The sequence below is a fragment of the Vicugna pacos genome, chromosome X, assembly GCF_048564905.1.
Source record: "Vicugna pacos chromosome X, VicPac4, whole genome shotgun sequence".
In the NCBI taxonomy this organism is placed as follows: domain Eukaryota; kingdom Metazoa; phylum Chordata; class Mammalia; order Artiodactyla; family Camelidae; genus Vicugna; species Vicugna pacos.
Window position 1 is genome coordinate 23710201 of NC_133023.1, and position 24029 is coordinate 23734229.

Sequence of the window (24029 nt, forward strand, 5' to 3'; positions counted from 1 at the left end):
CACACACACACACACACACATGCTTTCCACAGTTGAGATTATAATTTATCCTCATTTCTATGTCATTCTATATTACAACAACTGTGCATAGATGATATTCATTTTTGTCATATGAATATAAAAATTCAGAAGACAGATGAAAAAGCAACTTATTCATTCTGAATGCATGAATACAACAGGAGGCAGAAAACAGATGTAAAATAAACAGATTTTGACACGCAAGCTCTTGTAGGTGAAGCATGTTGAATATAAAGTTGCTATACTTGATTCTATCTAAACAATAAAGTCTTTAAAATGTTTACAGAAGAAAACAGTACAAAGACTATCAGGGGAGGGCCAGGGGGAGCACTTCGAAGGGCACAGCCAAACACCAATTTACAGATACTTGACTTCTCTGGAGTCAAATAAAAGCGTTTTTTTTTTTTAAACTGAAAACCTAAAAGGAAATATTATTTGATTTCATTTGAAGGTAGACTAGACAACTGAAAGTGGGATTAGAGTATTTTAAATAAAGATCATGGTGTGTGTGTGTGTGTACATGTGTTGGGGTAGGGATAAGAGTGTTCAGTTATCCACATCATCCTATTATAACCTAAAATTCATATAAGGGATCGATCATCTTAACACTTTCTCAGTTCAGTCTAGTATTTGAACTGCTTCAAGCCATCTACTTCTACTCAGATGGTTTAGCAGAAGGAAATACTGGCTTGGAACATAGGGAACTTGGGCCTGATGTCTCGTTCTGACATGAATATAACTGCAGAATGTAGAATATATTCATTCTGCCTCTCTAGGTTTCAGTTTTCTCATCTGAAAAAGGAGACATGTGGACGAACTCCAGGGTTCCTTTGGGCAGTCTGCGTGACTCATGGCCAGGGCAGACCTGGCCTTACTTGAGGTCATAAGGATTAATCTACTCCGTCAACAGGGATGGTTGCACGGAATATGAAAGCAGATCAATCCGATGATGCACTAATTGTAGCTGTATTTCCAAAACAAACTAATTTCAAATCTTTACTTCTACGAATACTCAAGAGTCAATTTCCCAGTAACTGTGCTGACTGCAGTATGCGTCCAACGTAGAAACATACCCTGTCGCCTCACTTAGTAGCAATGAAGACACCACTGTCAAATCCATACATTTATAGTAAATTTTCCCCTTTAAAATCCACAGATACGACTTCCTTTACCGGCTTAATGGGTAATTCCTTGAAGGATCTATCCTGATTTTTAGTAGGCAAAGCATCTTATTTAGACTTGGCGATTTCCTTTTCTCTTTCTTTAACAAAAGTTTTTGGGTTTTTTCCCCCTATTTTTTTGGAGGGGTGAGATAACCAGGTTTATTTATTTATGTCTTTTTTAATGGAGGTACTGGGGATTGAACTCAGGACCTTGTGCATGCTAAGCACATGCTCTACCACTGAGCTATTCCCCCCATTTTTTTCTTAATGTGATAAGACACACAAAGCATAGAATTTACTATCTTAACCATTTTAAGTGGACAATTCACTGGTATTAAGTATATACACATTGCTGTGTGACCATCACCACCACCCATCTCCAGGACGGAGGGACAGGGGCGAGGAAACCTTCAAAAAGATCACCCCGCGAGTACTGCACATGAAAACACCGCTGTCCTCTTGTCCCTGCCACGCCCTTGTCTGAATCAGAAGCTGACATTTTTCGAACTGCACTAGCTTGAAAAGAAGACAGCAAAGGAAATAAAAAGACTATAGTCTGAAGTCCACTTCGCCTTCTGAGATGCAGGGAATGCATTTGTAGGAGAAACGAGCACCGCCACGCCGCCGTGCGTTTCCTCGGGTTGCTAGGAAGAGCAGTCTTTGAGCACAGCTTGCTGAAGGAACCAGCCCGGCCCCGTTCCCAAGCTCTTACACTTCAAACAGAGGGCAGAGGGCATTTTCAGTCCTGTTATCTCTCCCTACAGCAAACATCAAATTTTCATGCACACTGCAGTTTCCGAAAGGCAAGGTGACGGCCAGGGCTCCTGGCTGAGGAACAGCCCGCCAGGGCCGAGACGCCAACTCTGAAGGAAGCATTCACAATGGATCTGTCCAAGCAGACTGCCAATTACTAGCAGGTGGAGAGGGGCCCCAAATCTAGGCAATATAAACCTCGCCTGGCTCTGTACCTACACAAGGTGCACAACGTCCTTCTAGCCACATTCAATTTACCAATACGCGACCTCTTAAAATGAGGATTCCTCTTCTCCTCATCTCTCCTATGTTCCCTGTTTTGTTATGGCATCTCGTAATCTAGCAGAGACTCAGAAAAACTTCCTGTTGCTTCAGCTTGGGAAGCTGAAGAGCATTAGCATCAAAAAGTACATATTTGGGGATGAGGAGGTAAATGGGGTTGGGGACACTGACTAAGAGTCAAATCCTTCCACCAGCTGACAAACTGCAGGGGAACGGATAAATTCTCCATCTACTGAAACAACAATAAAAACAAAGCCCCTCAAGTCTGTCCATTCTATTCATCTCAAAGAAAACTATGCGAACAAAGGTAAAATGTTATCATCAGTAGCAATAGTAACAATATCATTTACAACCATGGTCAGTACAAATGGTAGGGAGAAGCTATTTCATGGTAGTGAAAGCAAACTGTGGGCAGTTATAGAAACAGATGGGAAAGGTCCGAGAGTTAAACAGAGAGAGCAGTAAGACCAATGAAAGTGACCAGGGTGTGGTTTTAGAGAAATGTATTCATTGGGGGAAATCCATCAAGATATTAACAGTGGTAACAGGTTTTTTTGGTCTACTATTTTGTATTTTCCAAATTTTCTTCTTTGAACATTTAGAGTTAGAAGAAAAATTAGTAAAGTATTAATTTTTTTAAGGGAAAGAAACTGCTTCCAGGCCTTCTCATCACTTGTAATAATTTAAACAAGTGTGCAAGTGGCAATGAAACAGAATCAAACCAAAGATGTTGGATTTCCCCCATTCTCAGCATAAACCTTTCCGAGAGCTTGGAGACTGGCTAGCTAGGATGCATTCAATCACTATGTGATGGAGTGGTGGCCTGAGTTCAAAGTTCTGGTGCTGAGAAGAGAGCATGCTGCTACCGGGACAGGGAAGTAGTGGAACAAGGGGCAGGAAGTGAATGAAAAAGGCAGGCACTCCCGCTCCCCCTCCCCAAGGATGCAACAGGCTCCTGATAGTGGGGTGGCACTAGGGAAAGTGGAGTTTCTGCTCAACAGTCCCTTGTCCCGACAGCTGCTTGAGTTCAAGAGAGCCAGAGACTAGAGCTTCCCATCACAAAAAAGGAAATGATAATGACGTGACTGAGGTGCTATCGCTACAATGGCAATCATATTACAATATATAAATGTATCACATGAACATGTCATACACCTTAAATTTACACAATGTTGATGTCAGATATATTTCAATGGAAAGAGAGAGAGTGCAGTGAGGGTGGCGGTGGCTGCTAGTGTTGGCAGCAGCATGGTCAGTAAGTACCATGGGGGGATGGGACAATGGCTCCAGCAGCCCTGAGTCCAGTCCACCTGGCTCTGTGGCAGGAACTGTCCCTGAACAGACATGGCTGTTGGAAGATCTGTGTTCTGACCCTTACTCTCAACCCATCACAGGACACACACAGCTGTGTGTGGATATGTATATATGAACACGTGTGTGTTTCATAACTAGGATGCAAAAAGTTACTGAAACATGACTAAAGAGAAAAGAACGCTTAGGGGAAGAAAATTAAGCCATTGCAAGTTGTTTCAGAACTGGATTTTAGAAAAAAAAAACAAACCAGAATGAATCTGGACTATTTGTGGCCATTAATATTCATTGTATGAAAGTTACTTGTTTCAACATTCTGGAGTAGAAATATTAATGCAGCAACACACAAGACAAAACCCAGAGGGAGTGATAGTCTATTCATGTTTTGGGAGATTTGAGTACGAGGTGAAAAATGTGTTTATTTCTCCACATCTGTTTTACTTTTGCAGCTAATTTGCCATAATTTTGTCAAACCAACCCCTAGTATATCCAACCCTATATAAGCAGCCTTATTGTGTGTGTATATATATTCAATCTGCCCAATTAACTATTAAACAAATGCTCAAACTGCTTGAAATTTCTAAACATTGACAATGTTCTACCCAGGAGCCCTTCTAGAGTTTGACCGTAGTCTGTGGTCAGACTACATACAGGTCTAACCCAATTATCTGTACACCTAGTTCTACTGATAATGAGATTAGAATGGACTGAAACCCCAGATAACAAAAATAGTTCCTAGAATTTAGAAAACAACAGAAGAACACTGCGAAAAATGTGACACTGCAAACACCTCACTCCTTCAGTGCTAGTGGGATTATAAATAGAGACAATTTTGATAAAAAGCCATCTGGTAATACGTATCCGAAGCCAGAAAACTGCTTATACCTTTTCATCTGGTAATCCCATTCCAGAGAATTTATCCTAAAGGGAAAAATGTGAATCAAAGTAAAGAGCTAACTGCCTAAAGATGTTCACTGCAGTGTTACCTACCTTGCCAAAAAAGAGGAACAACCTAAATGTCTGTCAGTGGAATGCTTAGGTATCTGGGAGGAAGAGGATGTCTCTGGGGACACTGATTATGGTGTGGAAAAGGCAATGGGGCAGGAAACCAAAGAGAATGGGTAGGAGTGTGCTGAGCTGGTGAAGGACACTAGCAGAGAGTACAAACCTCTGACCTGGTTGTAAGCCTATGGGAAGTCACCACCCAGGCCTTGGAATAGTAGAGGAATGTCAAAGCTACAAAAGGAAAAAATTTAGAAAAACGATAGCTGTGTCAGCTATTTACCAACAGCCATTGAAAAGAAGGCGAAAATACATAATTAGACAGAATTAGGTTAGGGACAAAAACTGAGACTAAGAGACTCACCTAGGAAGGTCATTTTCTTATTTACAAAGGATTTCCATGGCCGGAGATTTATTTTCTCTTTTGCTAAACCACTGCAGACGCCCTTCCCTCCCAGCAACTTAGTAACTGTGGGATTCTGGCTGCAGATGGAGATTTCTTTCCCTTCCTTTGCACTGTCCTCTCCCCTGAAATCCACAGTTTCAGAAGCCATTGCCTACGGACGTTTCAAATATCAAAAATTCCCCACCTACCTGCCTATAGGAGAGCTACTAAGAGAAACTAAAGTTCTGTGGTTTTTAAATTAATTTCTAAAATACAACAGAACAAACATGCTACTTAAGACGGTGAATAACTTACAAATTGGAAGCAGCTCCTGACACTTGGCTCAATGTTACTGCCCCCAAAGGATGCGACTTCACCCAGCTGTCTTGGGATCTGGATAGAATCATGCAGAAGGAGGCCCAGTCTGCGCTGGTCACAAAATCCCGTTGAACTGGCCACTTGCTTGAAAAGGTCTACAAAAGGAAGACGAGAATTGCAATGATCAAAAAGCAGGACCAAGTAGATGCTGGCAGAACCTAACGACCAACTCAACTCCAGTACCAATTCTCAAGAACAGCCAACATTTCCACAGAGAAGCTACTGCTACTGTACACTAATCTGGACATTTATTATTTGGGGGGATCAAGTTAATCATCCCTGTGTATATACGAAGTGTGACAGATTTTAAATAAACTGTAGCCCTGCAAGAAATGAGTTTATATACAGTTTTGACACATGAATTTTTCCTAAGCGAGAACATAACCATTTGGAAAATATATATAGGATGTGACCACTATCATGCAATAAATGTTTTAGCATTAAGAATCACAGTACTGGCCCAAGGTTCTATCCCCTGTGGACATCAGATTCAAAAATGTTCCAAAATTGGGGCTTCTTTATGAAGTCATACAATTATTTTCTCCTATGTGTTCCCACAAGATGCTGTACGTATTTGTAATTAGCTCAAATCACTTTACAGTGTCACTGATTAAATATGTGTCTGTCTTTGGGGCTGAAGATTGATATCCCCTTGAGGGCAGGGACCATCTCTTTGTCACCTGTGCGCCAGAAACATGTAGAGTGGAAGAGTTGCATTTGGAGGACTGCGGGTGCCCAATATATGTGGATTCACAGAAGGTATGACTATGCCAAACACCTGCAACATATGGTTTGTTCTCAGAAATAAAATTAGTTTAATCCTACCTTGCATTCAAATAGAAGTTGCCAAAAAACTAAATCCAAGAAAGCTTAGCCTACTCAAGAGCACACTTTCATCTCTCGGAAATGAAATGTTTTAACGAGATACTGAAGACGCCAATAAGAACAGTGAGATCTCATACACAGCCTTTCCTCGTCTCTCCAAAACACACACATAATTTCAAAATTATGAATTCTCTTCAAATATCCCAGTTTGAAGTTAACATTTTTGTTTTGCAAACCTCAAACATGTTCCCTCTTAGTAGTTATTTGACACACAGGCTGGAAGCGTCCTTGAGGAACCAATTTGGTACCACGATGCGCTGGAACCATACCATTGGCAACGTTAGCGTAAAAGCTAACCTATAACAAGTAACTACAGCATTTAAAGGAGGAAAGCCTGCAGAAATATTCTATTTTATCCCCAAATACAGTTTTAAATGGTTAACAAAAGCTGTTCCGTTATTTTTCCTTGGGTTCTTAGGAAGAGAAAACTCAGTGGAAACTACATAAAAGTGAGAGCTAAAAGAGCTTGTGTATTTTGTGGTTTACTCCTAGGGGGGAAATGAGCAGTAGGACACAGAGTGGCTTTGGAGGAATTCAATCTCTTTTATCTCCTGCCCGTGCTTAAGCTCAGCACATCTCCTCATCCCTGTGTGGCTAGGCCTTAGGGGAAAAGAGAAGATAGACTAGGTTTGTTTAATATTCCTACCAAAAAGACTTCTCACAAGCATTTAAAGGGGAGAAACAAGTACACTGCTTCACAATGGGAATGAATGGTTGCTTAGTAATCCCAACCATCCCTCTTCTAGCATTTGCTTTTAATTTGGATTTACAGTTTTCAGCAGAAGGGCCCAATGGCTAATCAAAAGGAAATTTTGTAAGGTGATATTTACCTGGTAAGAAATGGCAAGCTATCTCTCAAATAATAAAATGTTAATCACATCACAGAAGTGGACATGTCAGTACAAATTGCAGTAAGATGATTATAAAATAAGCAATGTTTTTTGAACGTCAATGCCAGACAGTATTCTTTAAATAAGACTCCAAAGGCAAGGCAAGTGCACGGATTAAACCTTCACATTTATTTTTCTGACTTAGACAAAGGGGTTAGGAAATCAGACTTTATCCCTGAGGGACAAGTGTTTTATTCAGACACAGTCAATGTAATGTAAAATAATACTCGGACTCGAGACGTTAATCCTCATTCTCTATTTAAATGCCTACAATTTAATTTCTGACAGGGAACGGCACAGACCAATTTTTATGACAGTCTAAAAGTAGTTCTACATCTTACATGAGGAACCTGCAGTCAAATAAGAACACTATGTCATTCCCCCTCTAGTACTGGGGTAATTAGCCAACATTAATAAAAGAATACAGAGTTAATATACATGACTTACATCTGTACTTGTCTTCCAAATGTGCTTTACACAGAGAAATGATGCCAGTTTTAAAAGACAGGACCCGGATCCTCCCCGTTCGTCCCCTATTATGAATAACCAAACCAGAAAACAGTTACTGACATTTTACTAAACAGTAAACACATCTTAGTTATGAAAAAAAAATTGGATATGGGAACTCTATTGACCGCTGTTTTATTAAGACCATTAAGAACATTTCTGAGTTCATTATCTGTTTGGCTGATGACCTAGAATGCGATGGAAAGTTGACCAACTCAACCAATTAACCAAGTTTTCAGTTCTTAAAAGCCCATACTTGAATGGTAAGAATTTCTCTACATTAAATAAGAAAGAATATCCTTTTATTCATCTATAGAGAGCCACCTAGGTTTATGTCAGTAAGCAGAAGAATTACTACCATGTACTAAGAAATGATCTACTTTGGTTATTGAAGGCAAAAAATTACCAACAACTAACTGCTCTGCCCTCTTCAACTCTCATTTAGATTTTCATCAGATTGACCCTTATTGAGAAGAAAATTAATTACTTCAGGCTACATGACACAATTAAAATATGAACATTTATCTCCATAAGAAAAGTGATACAATCTATCAGAGAGCATTCAAATAGATGACCTTAAAAAGTAATTTAGTAACCTATTGCTAGAGCAATGTTTTAACACACGTATGCTTTCAGTTTACATATAAAGCATTCCACATGACAAATCTATTAACAAGTTCATCATATCCATGCGAAACAAGTTAAAACAATGAAAAGTTTTCCATTTTGTGGAAAACGTCTTTTGAGAATTTTCAGCTTTTTATTTTCTTATGAAAAGCAACTGAACCTTGTATGTCGGTTAAAAAGAAGTCCGTAGAATAACTGCAAAGGATAGGTCCCAGTAGTTATTTTCGGTGAACAGTATGTTGAACTTTCAATTTACTGAATCCATTAGTCAAAGAGAAATCCTGGGTCCTAATACATTCACAAAAGTCCTATCATTGGAAGATTTTATCTTTCCCCCTCTTTGAAAAGGCAAATCAAAGTTTAGCAAATAAACTTTATACAGTAACTCAGGTCTTCAAGGAGTTAAAATTGCCCCCCAAATAATTTCCAGGCATGGAGGAGGGAAGTTATATACTCAGAATCCATTCACAGATCATCTACAAAGAAAATGGTGCCAAAATACATTTGAGGGAAGACCTGAATAGAAACCCTATCAAAGCAAATGGAAGTATAATCAATAATTAAAATTCAAACACGTTCAAGGGCTTGGTAAATAATGATCAGAATTCAATAGCCCAGTGACCTTGGAATTTAAAAAGCAACACCTTATCAAAATAACACAGAAAAAAAGATGTACATTTTAATCCAGGAGGTGGTAGACATCTACAGCAAAGGTGAAGGCAAAATAGTTGCTGTGCAACTCCTTTCAGGAAACCTTCCCAGATTCCCAAACGTGGAATATGTTCTTGTTGACATGTGGAATCAGGCATAGAATAATTTTGAGGCCTACGAATTCAGTCAAAATTAAGACCAATTCCTTCTGCTCCCTTCCCCAACTGCCTTCATTAAGCTCAAGACAATACCTGGGGAGCTTTCCCGTGTGCAACCCAAAAGAAATCAACAAGCAGTCTCTAAGAGAGAGGGATGAATGGAGGTGCCAAACTGAAACTTCGTAAATCCATGTATATATAAATAAATAAAAGCCCTCAGTTTGAGGGGCTTACTTTGCTGCTTTTAAAGGGCTTGTTTTTCTTTTTTGGGTTTTTTTTTTGGGCTTATCAATTTACACTCTTCTGCAAAAATCTGCCAAGTATCATTATTCAGATCTGGTGACAGGTGCATCAGCATCTCCAGGAGCACATCCATTTCTGCCGGAGAGAGGCAGCCACCCCCGGAGAGGCAAGAAATGAAAAGAACCAATGGCTACATGGTGACTCACTGTACTATTTGAAAAATGAGTATCTCAGGGTTTTGTTTGTTTTCCAGTCTGAGAGCAACCTACGTTCTAGCTTTTACCTCCTAGCTTATCAAAATATTTTCTCGTTCCATTAAGTGCAAAAATGATTAATCACAGGAACAGCATTAGGTCACACGGCTTCATGAAACTTTCATCTTGAGGACCGTATTTCTAGACTGGAGCCCTGTTGTGATGCTAATTACACCAGCACCATTCTGTAAACTAAGCCTCCTGTGGCAGAGTCTGGAAAAAGCCTGCCATACGTACGTGTCATAAACATTCAGCAGCCAATTGAGACACATATCCACGCAGAGAGGGACGTTGACCAGATTGTTGTGCTCTTGCTCAAGGCGATCATAAATAGTCGTCAGACAATTAATGATCTGCAGGATGTCCATGGGCTGGTCATTTTGCTTGAGGTTGTGCTGGTCCAAGGCATCACATGCAGCTGACAGGCTCAAGAGGTCCACTGCAAACGCCGCAAAAAATCACAAGTGATTCAAAGGGGAAAATGCTCCTTTCACTGTTTTTTTTTTTTTTTGTAAATCCTGGTTGGGTTGTCTTGTACCTTTTCAGTAAACACCAAACCCAAACCCTACCCTCTTTTATTAAAGTGTTTTGTTTTCATCCCACAGCTCTAAGTTGGGTGAGTGTGATGAGTATTCAGGCTCCAAGGTTGTTCTCAAGGCTCACTGGCCTTGGGTAAAAAGATGTGGGCAGAGAGACAGTTCTCATTCCCATGGTGCTGGGAAATAACTGGGAGTTAAGGGGACCTGCAGTATTCCAAGGAAACAGAGTCATTTCCACCCGAATCAGAAGAAAACTATTTTACTAGAGGTTCCCAAAGAGTTTCCGACAATACTTTGTTATATTAGTATCAGAGAAGGTCAGTTTGATTAATCTGTATGGATAGGGTTGTGTAAACTCTGTTTCCAGCTATGCATTTATAACCATTAAGGGTTTTTCTCCTTGAAAGATTAGTCGTCTCCTAATCTCTCTGCTACTTTAACGTGAGATAAAAAAACAATCAACTTCACTAAAATTTTCTATAGGCAAACCAAAGTAACTGCATAATGTATCCAGCTTTTAGAAGCAAGGCTCACTTATTTCTCCTTTCACCTTCAAATTATATTCTACGATGTACTTTTCAAGTCCTCTAAGAACTTTGTAAGTCTGGTGTGGGGGGGAGGTTGCCTTAATCTGAGGTGATACTTAATCATATGCTGAAAGACAAACATTTATCAAAAGTGAAATCTCAACCTTGTCCAACATCAGCAAATCGTAAGCATTATACTCCCAAGTGTCACGGAGAGATGCTTTTCTCTAAAGCCAATTTATTAGCCAAATTGGAAATGCAACAACATTGCTTTTGTAACACCTTATACATCTAAACTCTGGTTTGAATTCTCAGTCCTTTGAGATAAAGAATCAATAGTAATTAAGCAAATCTCTCACGCATCTAAGGGGAGGAGGCAACACAATTGTAAATGTAACTGCAGATAAACACGGCCATCTCCGTCAGTAAACAGCTTGCCCGACACTAAACAGATGCAAATTTAAGGCTTTAAGGCATTTTACTGGTTACTATTTGTAGTTAGTTCTAATTAAACGCTAAGGACAAAAACCAGAAATAGTGGTTAATACCCATGTAGGTTAATACCTATGTAGTGCACGTTTTTCTCTTTTCAAAAAGGGAAATAGTAGCCTTTGAAGTTTCCCTAGAAGCACGAAGGAGAACCCGGTGGTGGGAGCAGGAGGTTTTTTTTTTTCCTTTGTCTTTCATCCCAGTGAGTAAAGCTCTGCGCTTCCAAGGACCACTTTTCCTTCAATGCCCTGGCCCAGCACTCACCCTATCAAAGCCAAGCCCTGACTCCTTTTGCTTACAAATACTCCCAAGATAAAGAAATGACCTCTTTACATGGAAGCTGAGACTGTGTAAAGTGGCAGAAAGGAACGTAGCTTGATTTCAGAGGGAGGTAGGTAGGAAAAAGAATAAAGAATTGAATAAAAACCCCCCAAAAAACAATGCAAGCAGAGCAGGAGGCCGGGAAGGCTGAGCAGTGACTGTAAGGGAGACCAGAGAGGTGCAGAGACAAAAGACTCCCATTCCACTCTCTGTGTGCTCGATTCCCTCCGAGCACATCTGCAGGTGTAGGTAGTGAGAACATTTAGAAATGCAGCACGCAGGGAAAGGGTAATAGCCCAGTGGGAAAGCACAGGCTTAACATGCATGAGGTCCTGGGTTCAACCCGCAGTACTTCCATTAAAAAAAAAAAAAAAGAAAGAAATGCAGCAAACCATTTCCATGAGTAGGAGAGAGGAATGGGTTCCCTCCAACTACCAATATTCTCAACATGTTTCTTTATATATTGAAGGAAGCTATGCGTGTTTTGAAGTTTTTCTATTATTTTCTTTTTTTGGTACTGCGCCTTAATCATTACACACATTTTGCTTTATAACCAGGGATGTAAGAACCAGTGAGAATTTTTAGACTCACTGTTGTATTAAGAGTCTAATTTCCCTGTGTGACGGAAACAAATAACCAACAGCCAAACGGCACGGATTTCTTTTGATCGAGTCTACTCTTCTCTCTGTACAGGTAAATGGTAACACACAGAACAGGAAATTGGGAGCATAAATAGCTCCGGAGGGGGGCACAGCAATCGCTCGGAAATAGCAGGAGTAGGAGATGACATCGTTAGCAGAGAAATATTGTGCAGTGTGCTTGGCTAAAACTGGACATGCTTAAACAGAAGAACGATCCATCACATTAGACTGGAGAACACATTTCCCAAAACAAACATATCAAACAAAATCCCGCCTTCGTGAAACAATTTTAAAAAGACTCCTATTTAGCTGTATATAACTGACACTGTGGACTTGAAAAGAGGTGAGAAAATCGATCGGGACAATTTAATTGCCACACAAACATACACTTTACTGTTCAAAATGAGCGTCTTAAAGAATACATTGAGATTTTTCGATGAAACAGTAAACAAAACGATTAGCTGTTTCTAGAAGCTTCAACAAGCAACCAGCAGACACAATTTCGTAAAATGATCCTTTTACCTCAAGCTAGGAATTTCCATTAGAGGAAAAATGTATCTCCTTGAGTGTACTCACTAGGGAATATATTTTAAAGCTATATAAAAACCTGAGTATGTTCTAATATACCCTCTCTTCAAAGGTTATTTTGACAGTAGAGGATGCTGTAGGTTTTGAAGCCACTGAAGAACAGGGACCACTGGGTGGTACCTACCCCTCATGCATCGGGGCTGTGGGGGTACGAGAGGGTGGGGACTAGAGAAAAATGACCAGCTTTCCAGGACCCCCGTTGCTGTGCAGGAAAAGCAGAACATGAAGGAGACGGGGTGAAGTGGGGTGGGGGTGGGGGTGTCAAGCACAGGATCCCATTAGTGGTACCCAAGTTGCTGGTTGTGCCCGGTGAGCCTCTCAACATTCTAGGTTCAAATGCTAATTCTATCCTTTCTACACATACCAGAAGTGAGGAGCTGTGGCAGGTTTTTTTTTTTTTTTCTTGCCTTTTACAGAATCCTAGTGAGAACCAGAAAGCACATTTAGAATAATTTTGCAGCTGGGAAAACTGAGACCGGGAAGGCAGAGACTTGCTCTCGGTATTACGGCGGGACACATGGAGGTACACGCTGAAAAGCAGAAAGGTGGGTGGCAGGAGTCCTTTAGAGAAAAAGAAAACCACTCGACCTTCTCTCCTAGTGATAATACTGGGAGAAAAAAGCAGCAGCAAAAAGTTGTTTAGAGTAAGTCCGATGGTGCCCACAAAGCCTCGGGCTCATCCCATTAGTCAACCTGGATACTCCGTGTTAACGTATAAACAGTTCTGTAAGCTAATTAGTACAGAGACAGGGGTAGGTGGGTAATGGTGGGATAACTGCTATGTGTCTGCTGACTTTTCTGCCCAGGCAGCAGGTGTCTGTGGGAAGAGGAGGCTGCTGTGGGTATAACATCATCCTACAGGCAGCTTACACATCAGGCTGAAGCACTTTCCAAGCAAATCTTTGCCCACCAACAAAGTCAATGCACTTTGATGCAGCTATCTTTGCTGTGAGGGTTAATTCCAGAGGCTCTGAAGCTGGCATGAGATGTTTTGCCAAAACAGCTACACAATGGAAAGCCTTGATCAAAGCAATGAAAAGAAGTGACTCATTGTGTTGATGGGTAGCCATGGGTTACAGGTTATCACAATTGTTTACTGCTAGCCAGTAACACTGGCCATTTTTACCTGGTCTCAGTGAGGACCATGGAAGCCACTGGGTTTGGGACTGGCTACTTAGGAAGAATATGCCCAGGTTACCAGCAGGCTGTAAGCAATCCTGGCTGAGACTTCCATTCGTGCTCCCTGGTTTCTAAAGTGGTGTGTGCTCACCTTGGTGGTTCTTGATCTAAAAGAGAAACTGCACCCTGGTATGGTCCTGATAGAGAGGGGGTGCTTGGAGCTTGTACTTGGCCTCTCCAGACCCTCTGCTGGGAGGCAGCCTGTGGTTGTGATGCATATTCTTATTTTAATGTTGCTGGTATACCGTAAGCTTTTCCTTTCTACAGTAGTAAACTGTAGACTTGTAAGGACTGTCATTTGAGTTCTGTGAGTCCTCATCAGCTGTTGAGCTTAAGTGTCACACCCCAGAGCAATTAGTGCCAGACTTGAGATTGTTTAGAAGACCCAAATTCATTCTTAGCTGAAAATATGGGCAAGGCATTATTTGAAAAGGAAAACAGATGATTCTGATAAAAGGGATGGAAACGAACCATTGATGCTGGCTGCCAACCTACCGTTGGTTTGAAGTAGCACAGGCTTTGAAACTTTCTGATGGAATCTGGAAATGGTGGAACCTAAACTCTAGGGGCTAAAAGAATGGATTTTAAGAGGACAGCAAGCTGATGGTAAGTCTGCTAAAAATTCAATTCCTTGGTTGCAGAGCAAAAACTCAAATTTAAGTTCAGAATCTCCTTCCATTGAGCGTCACCCTCTCTGGCCTGCAGGTGGAGTTCCAAGCAAAGGAACCTGGGCAACTAGCTCCTTTGCTAAATGGGCTGCACCTGTGAGACCAATTAGGCTGAAAAAGAGAATTCAAGTGGGGAACTTACCGGTGTTCCTATTTCGCCACAACTTTCTTTTTCCATGCCATACTAGTGGTCCCTGGACTAGGGCTACAATTAATCAAAGGCTGGTAACATTCTCAAACACAGTATGGCTCTCAGTTGGAAGGTAAGTGCAAGAATTCCGCAGGGATTGATGGAATGGACTCCCCCTTCCCCACACCTTGCCTAATTGGGGCTCAGTGTCACAAATGTTTTGTTGCCTAGTGGACAGGATAACTCCATTTTTCTGTATGGAACCAATGTGACCTCTTATCAGAGATTGGGACAAGACTGAAGGGGGCGCCCAGGCAGGTCTTGTCTTGCTATCAGCTAAACATGGACTAGTCCAGTGGCTGAACCCAGGGGACATACTTTGTGTTGAGGGAGAAAGTTTGGATTAAAATTTAACAGTAAGGAAGAAAGATAAGATTGTTACTGAAGGGAAGAAAGCCACCAAATGGGTGTTAAAAAGGGAAAATCTAACATAATGCTGGTGCCTAGAAAGAGGCTCAAAATAAGAGAATAAAATGCTCCCTTAGCTATGACTCAGATGCCCTTTTAAAGAGCCAAGAAGTGAGCAGGACAGCTGGCCAATCTATCAAACACACTGGGTGAAGAGATGGGAGTTCTGACTGTGACCATGACTCCATGAAGCAATATTAAAGTGGTTATGTCTTTTGGTGCTTGTTTCACAGGGTATATCTGTTATTAAGCACCTGTGTTGGAAAGTACCCTGTGGGAATATTTACCCAGTCATATCTGGAGAACACTGATGTATACTAATTTGAATGAACAGTGTGTGGTCATTAGCAGTGATGATGAAGGATTACAAAAGGTATTGGGTATGTTAACAGCAAGTTTACATGCTATATGCCTCATCTGTCATAACATTCTGTGTAAAAAAAAAACATACTGTTTTGTTAGTGTGAGGAAAGCTACAAATCACTGGCAGGACAATTGGGATGTTTGGATCACTGAGAAAAAATTAAATTTAATTTGGTGGGCCTAATTCTCTGAGATTGAAAAGCAAAACAATTTTTTTGTCACTCAGACATTCAGATTTATTGTTTACACCTGTTTTCTTTGTATTAAAGTTTCCACATAAAAGTCTGGATTAAGTCGCTAATATGGTTGTTACAACATGCATTTACTTTTCAGCGTTTTCAATTCCATTTTAAATGATCAAGTAGTCTGTAGTCTGTAAATCATAGGTGAAACCTTTTAAGATGTTTTGAGCATAGAAGTTTGACATGGACAGAATTTATGAGATGTGCTGTGTATAAATGGTAAGAATGGCAAGCTAATGTTAAACATAGGAAGGGATAGAAAGGGACTGAAGGACCAAGAGATACCTATCATTCCAGAGGCACCTGAGTACGACAAGTATATTGTATACCAAATGTGCAAGAGGCACTAATTATCCAGGATATGCTCAATACACATGAATACTTAATATTCATGAGGTCCTCTGCTCAAGAAACACAAAACCCATGGCCACTGATCCGGTTAATTGTCACCCTGTAACTGTGGTCAGGTGCACTTGTCTCTGTGTCCTCAACAGAGCGAGTTTATGTTGTCATTGGCCTAAGGTCAAAAGCCAGAAATTGGACATGGATGGTTATAGAAATTTCTGTGGCATACCCAAACCAGTTCATTCAGAAGTGACTAATATTCATATGATGTTAGCCTGGGAGACTCCACATTTTTGTATCTCAATTTTATTTCCTACTTATAGTAAAGATGCTAGTACACACAATAGCAACAACATGTCCGCTGGACCAAAGAGCGTGGGACCACTTGAAATAAAAGAACCTTAGGGGAATTAGGAGCTGGGTGAGGACTACCTGGCCAGGAAGAATTTGCTTTGAATGAGAAAAGAGAAACTGACGGAAAAGACCTCCTAGCGCAAAAAGAACACGTGGAATCCAATTCCAGGAGGAAAGATAAGGACGGCGCCAAGAAACGGAACCAATGATAAGCGGAAAGTGGAACCTACCAAGTGCTCCCTAACAGCTCCAGCAACATGACTGAGACCAACCCTTCTTTCCCTCAGTGTGCAACTCGTGGGTATCAGCTACATTTTAAGCAGGACTACAGTGCTTCCCCTGGGAGGTGGAGAGATCCTATTATGGGACCCCTCTCTTTGGGTACCAACATCTGTCAAATCACGTAAGCAGAGAAATTTGTCTGGCTCTGTCCTCAACGTATTTTGAATTCTGAAATAACAGAGACCTGGCCTCCAACCTATGTGAGGAATAATATATGGTATACGGGAGAAGGAGGTTTTTGTGAGGAAGGGGCAAAATAATTGCACTGGCCTCTCGGGTCCCCTTGCTGTGAGGTAGCCCGCAGAGCCTGACTTTAATGCTGCTGCCCTATTGTACCTTCTCCTGCAAGAGACTACATTTGCAAGCCATGTTATCCTGAGTCCTGTGAGTCTCCTTTAGCAGCCAAGCCCTATGTAATGCCACCTTTAAGTGCCCTCTCAAAAGGTGAGGTGCATTTACCAAGAAGGGAGCACCTTTTTAAACCTGGTTTCTCGCAGTAAGGATGAGCCTGGCTGTTGTGCCTCTATTCAGACAACTCACTCTAGGCTGTACAAAATCTCTCCACTTGGTGATTTAGCTGCTGAACAGAAGCAAATAGTTCTATTTCTTGTTTGCAGAATATGTGTCACATTTATCAACTGCAGTATATTTAGCCCTATGGTTTGGGCTCTCTCCAACGCACCCCACACTAATAAACTAAATACATGTGCTTTGTTAAGCGCATTTTTATTTCTGCTCTTAGATGTTGGCTATGTTTTTAATTTTAGAAGCCACAAACCTATAGGCTGTCATCGGAACTAGAGAAGGAGAAATAAAAAGCTAAGATTATCTTCTTCACAACTGTCAGTGGGGTCTCAGCCACATGAACCAGCTTATAAATCCTTCTTACCCAGATTTTCTCTTTGTCTCTGTCTTTCTGTGGAGTTTAATTTTCATTCACAATGCCTTGAAAGGCAGTATGGAGTCATGCAACATTAAACCGCTTACAAACTGGGGACATTACAGGCCAATGGTGATGCTCTAGACTTAAATAGTAAATTCTCTATAGTAGAGAAAAGTGAGGTATTCAGGTTTCTGCAATACTGAAGCTTTGATATGTGAAAAAAAAAATAAGACCAAGTGCTTAATGGCGGTAGCACTGTGTATTTTCTAAGGCATCTGTAATTCAAACTCTTCACTGGCATCAGGAAATCACTGAGATAACATCATTAATTTTCATTATAGTAATAGTTAGCGGAAGCGACCTTCAGTTGGAAAAGCTGGCCAGGACAAGTTTTGTTTGCCTGTACCACAGACAATAGCTCTTTATCGTGGCTTTGTAGGCATAGAATGACGAAAAGGCTGGGAGATAAACCTAAGCAAATCTAAAATTAAGAGGAAATGCTGAAATCATCTACTGAACAGTTAAGTAATGTGACCAGGCATGTTTTCAATAATAAAAGGATGGGTGAACTCTATATTCATACTACATGTGGAACCCTTCTACCGTTCTTGAGACTCTAGTACTTAATTTAGATAAATATACCCTAATTTTGCTGTGCCTAAACCTTTCAAATATGAGAAATATTTTTTTCATATATGAGAAAAGAGTCATGTTTAGAAACGAAATGCTGAGAATTTCAAATCTGTTTAAAAGGAAATTCTACATTCCACATTCAGAGCTTAACTTTATAACCAGGTTATAACTGCCGATGGCCAAAATTTTTTATAATATCAAATTCCCCTGTTTTCCCAACACTTATTGGAAACTGTTACATAAATTGAAATAATACACAATGAGACGCATATGTGAATAGAAACAGTTTTTAAAAGGAGAACTGAATAATGCCTAAACCCAAGGTCAGAGAATCATTATGGAAAGGGTTTTTCAATCTAGTCTGCTTTGAGGCTTTTTCATAATAGAACCCAGAACAGCTGATTATCTCTTCTGAACCTCACAGGACTGTACACTACAGCCCGTTACAGTAACCACTTCATAACTGCCCCTGTATCAGTGGAAGGCAGCAGCACGCCTAGGATGCGGCAGGTACAGAAGAAGAAAAAGAGGCAGAAGACTTTCTCCATCCAGCCCTCTGACTCGACCCCACCTCAAATTGCCTCTTTCCAGCTCTGGTACATTAAGAGGTCCCCAAGTAAATTCTAGGCCTGGGGAGCCCTTTAAAAACCACTTAGGCTTGGGAGCTACACAGCTGAAAAATGATAGCTTAAGACTATAAGCTACAAGGAAATGGAAGCCTAATTTACTCTCATTCATGCATCCATTCCATGAAAACATATTAAGCCCTTCTCTGTGCCGGGCTTTGTGCTAAGCACTGGAGAGACCAAGATAAAGAGGAAGAGCCTACTCTCTCTTTCCAAGTCATTTCACTTCCAGGCCATTTCTTCTCCATCTCCAGGTAAAAAACCACACACCAGCAACACTCCTCGATTATCTTACTGCTGGACTCTGCAGACCCCCTGGTCAGATGCCTCTATTCCTGATGACTTGGCAGCCAGCGTTCACAGCCCTCTGCTCTTCCTCAGTTCTGGCCCCCAATTCTGGGTGATTTCAACATTGGCAAGGATGACTCGTGCATCACTCTAGCCTCTTGGTTCCTTAACTTCCTATTTCATCTCCATGGAAATTCACATCTAGTCCACCTCTGCCACCCACTCCAATGAGCATATCCTAGACCTAACCAGCTGAACTACTCCACTTCTGAAATAATGCTTGTCTCTGCTGCTCTCTGACCACAACTTCTCGGCCTTCCAGGCGCTTCCACACAACCTCTTCCTCTACCTCCCTGAACAGTCAGCCTCCTGATCCCTCCACCGTCTCATTACCAGCTTCCACCTGCATTCATAGCTGCTCCTCCCCAACACGGACTTGACAGACAGCGCTTGAACCAGTTAAGCACTCTTTTATCCAAATCCTCACTTCTCTTGCCCAGCTGGCCTCCGCCCACCTGAGAGACAACCATCCAGCTCCTGACTGTTGAGGATGCCCGGAGAAATATCCCTGTGGACTGGTGCTGCGATCACTCAGCAGACTCTGGGGTCCATAACGCTGCTTCTCGGGTTAGCGCTCTCCTCCACAAAGGTAAGCCCAACCTTAACTTGATCATCTTCTGCTGTGAACTGCAGCACAGGAACTCTGCTCCACCTTCACACAGAAAACAGAGCCCTCTCCCTCCTTTCTCCCACCAGGTCTCCTTAGTTACCTGGCCCTGCCCAGATCGTTCCTCAGCCCCACTCATCACAGAGGAAGAGGGGTGTCCCTTCATTCTCTTAGATTACCTTCTCCTAGCCTCTGAAAACTCGTATTTTTTTATTATCTCCTCTTGAGCCAACAATTTCAACTTTGTCCTCTCTCCTTTTCATATCCGTTTACATAGACTCAAGTGTCTCTCAACCTATATGCATGTACACTCCACTAACTCCTCAGCCCCTTCCAGCTAACTACCAACCCTCCTTGCTCCCCTTCACAACTAAATTTCTCCCAGAATTGTCTCAAACAAATATCTTTACTTTTGATTTACTTTTAAGCCCACTTTTATCTTTTAAGCTAAAGATACTTCTTAAAAAATGAATTCTAATTTCGAGATTTGCAGATACTAATATATATAAAATAAATAAACAAGTTTATACTGTATAGCACAGGGAACCATATTCAATATCTTGTAGTAACTTCTGGTGAAAAAGAATATGAAAACGAATACATCTATGTTCCTATATGACTGAAGTACTGCGCTGTACACCAGAAACTGACACAACATTGTAAACTGATCACACTTCAATAAAAATATATATAAAAAATTAATCGTATGCTACAACTGGACTTGTAAGAGCTATTTCTCCCCTCTCCAAATGCAAATACCCCCAACCCCTTTTTTGTAAGCGAAGAGTAACTGTCAAGTATTTCCAAGCACTGGTTAATACTTACAGCAAAGGGCCTTCTGCAGTCTTCGGAGTTTCATGGCAGTCCTATAAGCCGAGAACCTGACATTATTCAGGTCAGCTGAAGAAAAAAGGGGGAAAACAAAGATCATTTGTTATTTCATCACAAAGCACAGATAAACTCCCAATGATCGGCCAATAACAACAACAAAGGGCTAGGGGAAAAAAACCTCTTGTACATGCCCCACGTTTTAGAAGGTGAAATGCTGTCAGTGTGGGGAAAGAAAAAAGAACGTCTTTTTGCTCTTGGACAATCAGGAAGGCTGGTTCTGTGCAGGACAATGGTGGCACAGCCTGCAGGGCGCCCATGTAGTCCTCGTTCCCAAGGGGGAAAAGAAGGACAGGGATTTTTTTTTTCCCCTAGGCTGTAACCTTGGTTCGACTACAGCAAATCTTTGGTAAACAAGATTAAAGAGAACAAGGAATATATCAATGAAATAGCTATGAGAACTCAGTGAACAATCAAGTAACAATATTAACGATTTTTCTGATTATGAAAATTTTATGTGTTCACCGGAAACCTTAGAAATTAAAGGAAAATATCAAACCAAGTAAACAAATCATCCATAATCCCATTACTCAAAGATATGCACTGTTAGCACTGTGAATATTTCTTACCCAACACATGTGCGTGTCTGTGTGTGTGAGATGTATTTTAAAATATTGCTGGCACAGTTAACCCTCATCTCAGTTTTAGGTCTACCTGATTCCACAGATTCCTTCCATTTTACTATTTTGCATTTATTTAAAAATAAACTAATTCAGCAAAGAGGATAAAAGACGGCTGGCTTAAAAAGAAGTTCACAAACTCACATGTGTGCACACACACATTTACTAACTGGAAATTCTTGCTGATCAAAAATTTGGATGCAAGCTAAATATACAAAAATAATACTAGACGTCAATGAGAGAAGTTGCAAATCCGTCTCAGAATGAATATTTGTTTCTGTACAAATATTCTGTATTAAAAAAGGTACTGCTATTCTAAAAAAAATTTAAATAAATAAAATTGGGATTAAAATAAACATTTAGCTTCATATTCTAAGGTACAATCTTTCTAATATTCCACACAGATTAATAACTCAACAATTCCTGCTACAGTGGTTTCCACTGTCAGCTGGCTCACCTCACCAAACTGGAATCTATATTCAGATTCTGCCCTTACTCAATTTTGTGCAAGCCTTGATATACACCGAGCTATATTTCTTTTCTAGCATTTCTGTGTATTTATCTTTCATAAATCCAGCTCCAAAAAGACAAGCACACTGTTGCCTACTTCTGTCGTGTTTCCCAGTGATGTAACATATGACCGCTCTCTGATAAAGCAGATCTGACAGAGCTCAGGGACTGACTGACAGACTGAATGAATAAACGAAAAGCATGAAAAAGAGAAAAAATACGCTGGCAAACATGACTGACTGCCATAATCAAATGGCACCCACCAAACCAATTCTAATTGGAGGAAAGGGAAACAATTTAATCGATATCCAATCACTTGGGTCAACATAATTAGATTGATGGCCTCTGCAGAGACCAAATATAAAACCTTAAATTGAAATTAGGGGAAAGAAAAACAATGTGCTTTACTTCAAAATATTCAATGTAAGAAAGAAAAAGACTGACAATACTAAATGTTGGTGAGGATGGGGAGCAGGCAGAACGCTCACAATGCTGGCAGGAATTTAAAATAATACGACTAGTTTGGAAAACCAGGCTAGCGATTTCTCATGAAATTAAACATATATCTATCTTATGACCCAAATATTCTATCCCTAGATAAAGCAATAAAAACATGGCCACAAAAAGATATGTACATGAATGCCCATAGTAGCTTTAATCCATGTTAGCCAAAAAACTAGAAAGAAAACAATAGAATGAATAAACAAATTGTGGTATAGTCATACAATTGGATACTAGTTTGCAATAAAAAGGAACTACTATTATTGCAACAATGTGAACTAATCTGAAAAATATTAACCTGGGTAAAAGTAGCCAGACACAGAGTAAATAAATACTGTTTGATTCCATGTGCATGAAATTCTAGAACAGGTAAGCCTCACCTGTACTGACAGAAGGCAAATAGATGGTACCCAGGAACAGGAAGGGGGTGGGTAACTGAGCAAAAAGAACACAAGGGTATTTTTTGCGTGATTGAAATGTTTTATGTACCTTGATTGGTGTGGAGGTTAGTGGAGTGTATACTTTTATCAAAACTCAAACTGTACACTTAAAATGAGTACATTTTGTTGTATTTGAAGTATGCTTTAATAAAGTCAATTTTAAGAATTAAAAAAAAAAAAAACCATCACAGGGACATTACAGTGGGATGTATGTGTGTGTGAGCCTGAGCTATGCTGGAGAGGCGGTTAGCTGTCTCAATCAGGAAAGCACACTCCAGGGGTGGCTGGCTAGCAATTAATCAAAAAGCCTCACTCCAGAGGCCGCCACTGTAAGTGCCCCAGCTATATTTAGCTCTTGTTACACACACAATCCTATTAATACACTTAGTATCCTAATTTATGTTAGATGAGCTTGCGTTAATGATATTAGTGGTTTACAGAATACAAGGGCTGTTGAAAGGGGTTCAGAAGCATTCCCTGCCCTTACATTAACCGGGTGTGAGAAGAATCTAGCAGGCCCTCCGCCTTTAGAAATGGTGCCCCAGGCTGGACTCCAAAATATCCAGCTGTGCTTCATTGGATTCTTGGTTGCTTGATTCCAATCAGATGGTTGACAGGACTCCTACTGCGCTAGCAGTGGTTTTCCAGCTTGAGGTTACATCAGAATCACGGGGAGGGCCAGTTAAAAATACAGATTCCCATGCCCCATGCCCAGATGTTCTCATTCTGTAGGTCTGGGAGAACCTAAGAATCTGCATCTCTTTGAAGTCTTAGGTAGTGCCAATGCTGCTGATCCAGGGACCACACTTTGAGAAGCACTGTGTCAAGGACTGTGGCAGGCGTGGGTAGTGAGGCTCTCCCACCAAGCACTCCGAAAGGCAGAGCTGTGACTTCATTGCGTGTTTGGCAAAGGCTTTAAAATTGTTTTATGCTCTGCGGCTAATAAGTGTTCCTATGTGACAGAGCTTGTTCTGAGATTTGCCTTCACTATAAACTGGCAGCCAAGATGCAGATAAGAAGACAGCCTTCACCTAGGTCTAGCCATAGGTGGCTACCAACACCTACCCAAGAGAACCTGGATGGGCTCTTTTTACCCAAAGTATGATGTGAGGACCAACAGCATGAGCATCTCTTTGGAGCCTGTTAGGAATGCAGAATTTCAGGTCCCATCCAGATCTATGAGTCAGACTCAACAGTTTAATAAGATCCCCAGGTGATTCATATGTACCTTGAAGTACAATTGAGTCTTTAATTGTACATTTTAATACAGTTTCTTGTTCCATGTTGTTAAAGTTCAAGTATAAACTCTGTATAAAGACCTGTATTCTTC

The 24029-nt window shown here is 40.7% G+C and overlaps 1 protein-coding gene across 6 annotated transcripts in view; it reads right to left on the reverse strand.

Moving 5' to 3' along the window:
• The window catches only part of DMD (dystrophin), a 1854428-nt gene that overhangs the window by 86932 nt on the left and 1743467 nt on the right, over positions 1-24029 (reverse strand). For all 6 annotated transcript variants that reach the window (XM_031673322.2, XM_072956638.1, XM_072956635.1 and 3 more), the window contains 4 exons: positions 20566-20640; positions 9745-9946; positions 7515-7600; positions 5230-5387 (listed from right to left, as the gene is read on the reverse strand). In XM_031673322.2, the coding sequence (XP_031529182.2) occupies positions 5230-5387; positions 7515-7600; positions 9745-9946; positions 20566-20640 (521 nt within the window). The remainder of the gene's footprint in view (positions 1-5229; positions 5388-7514; positions 7601-9744; positions 9947-20565; positions 20641-24029) is intronic.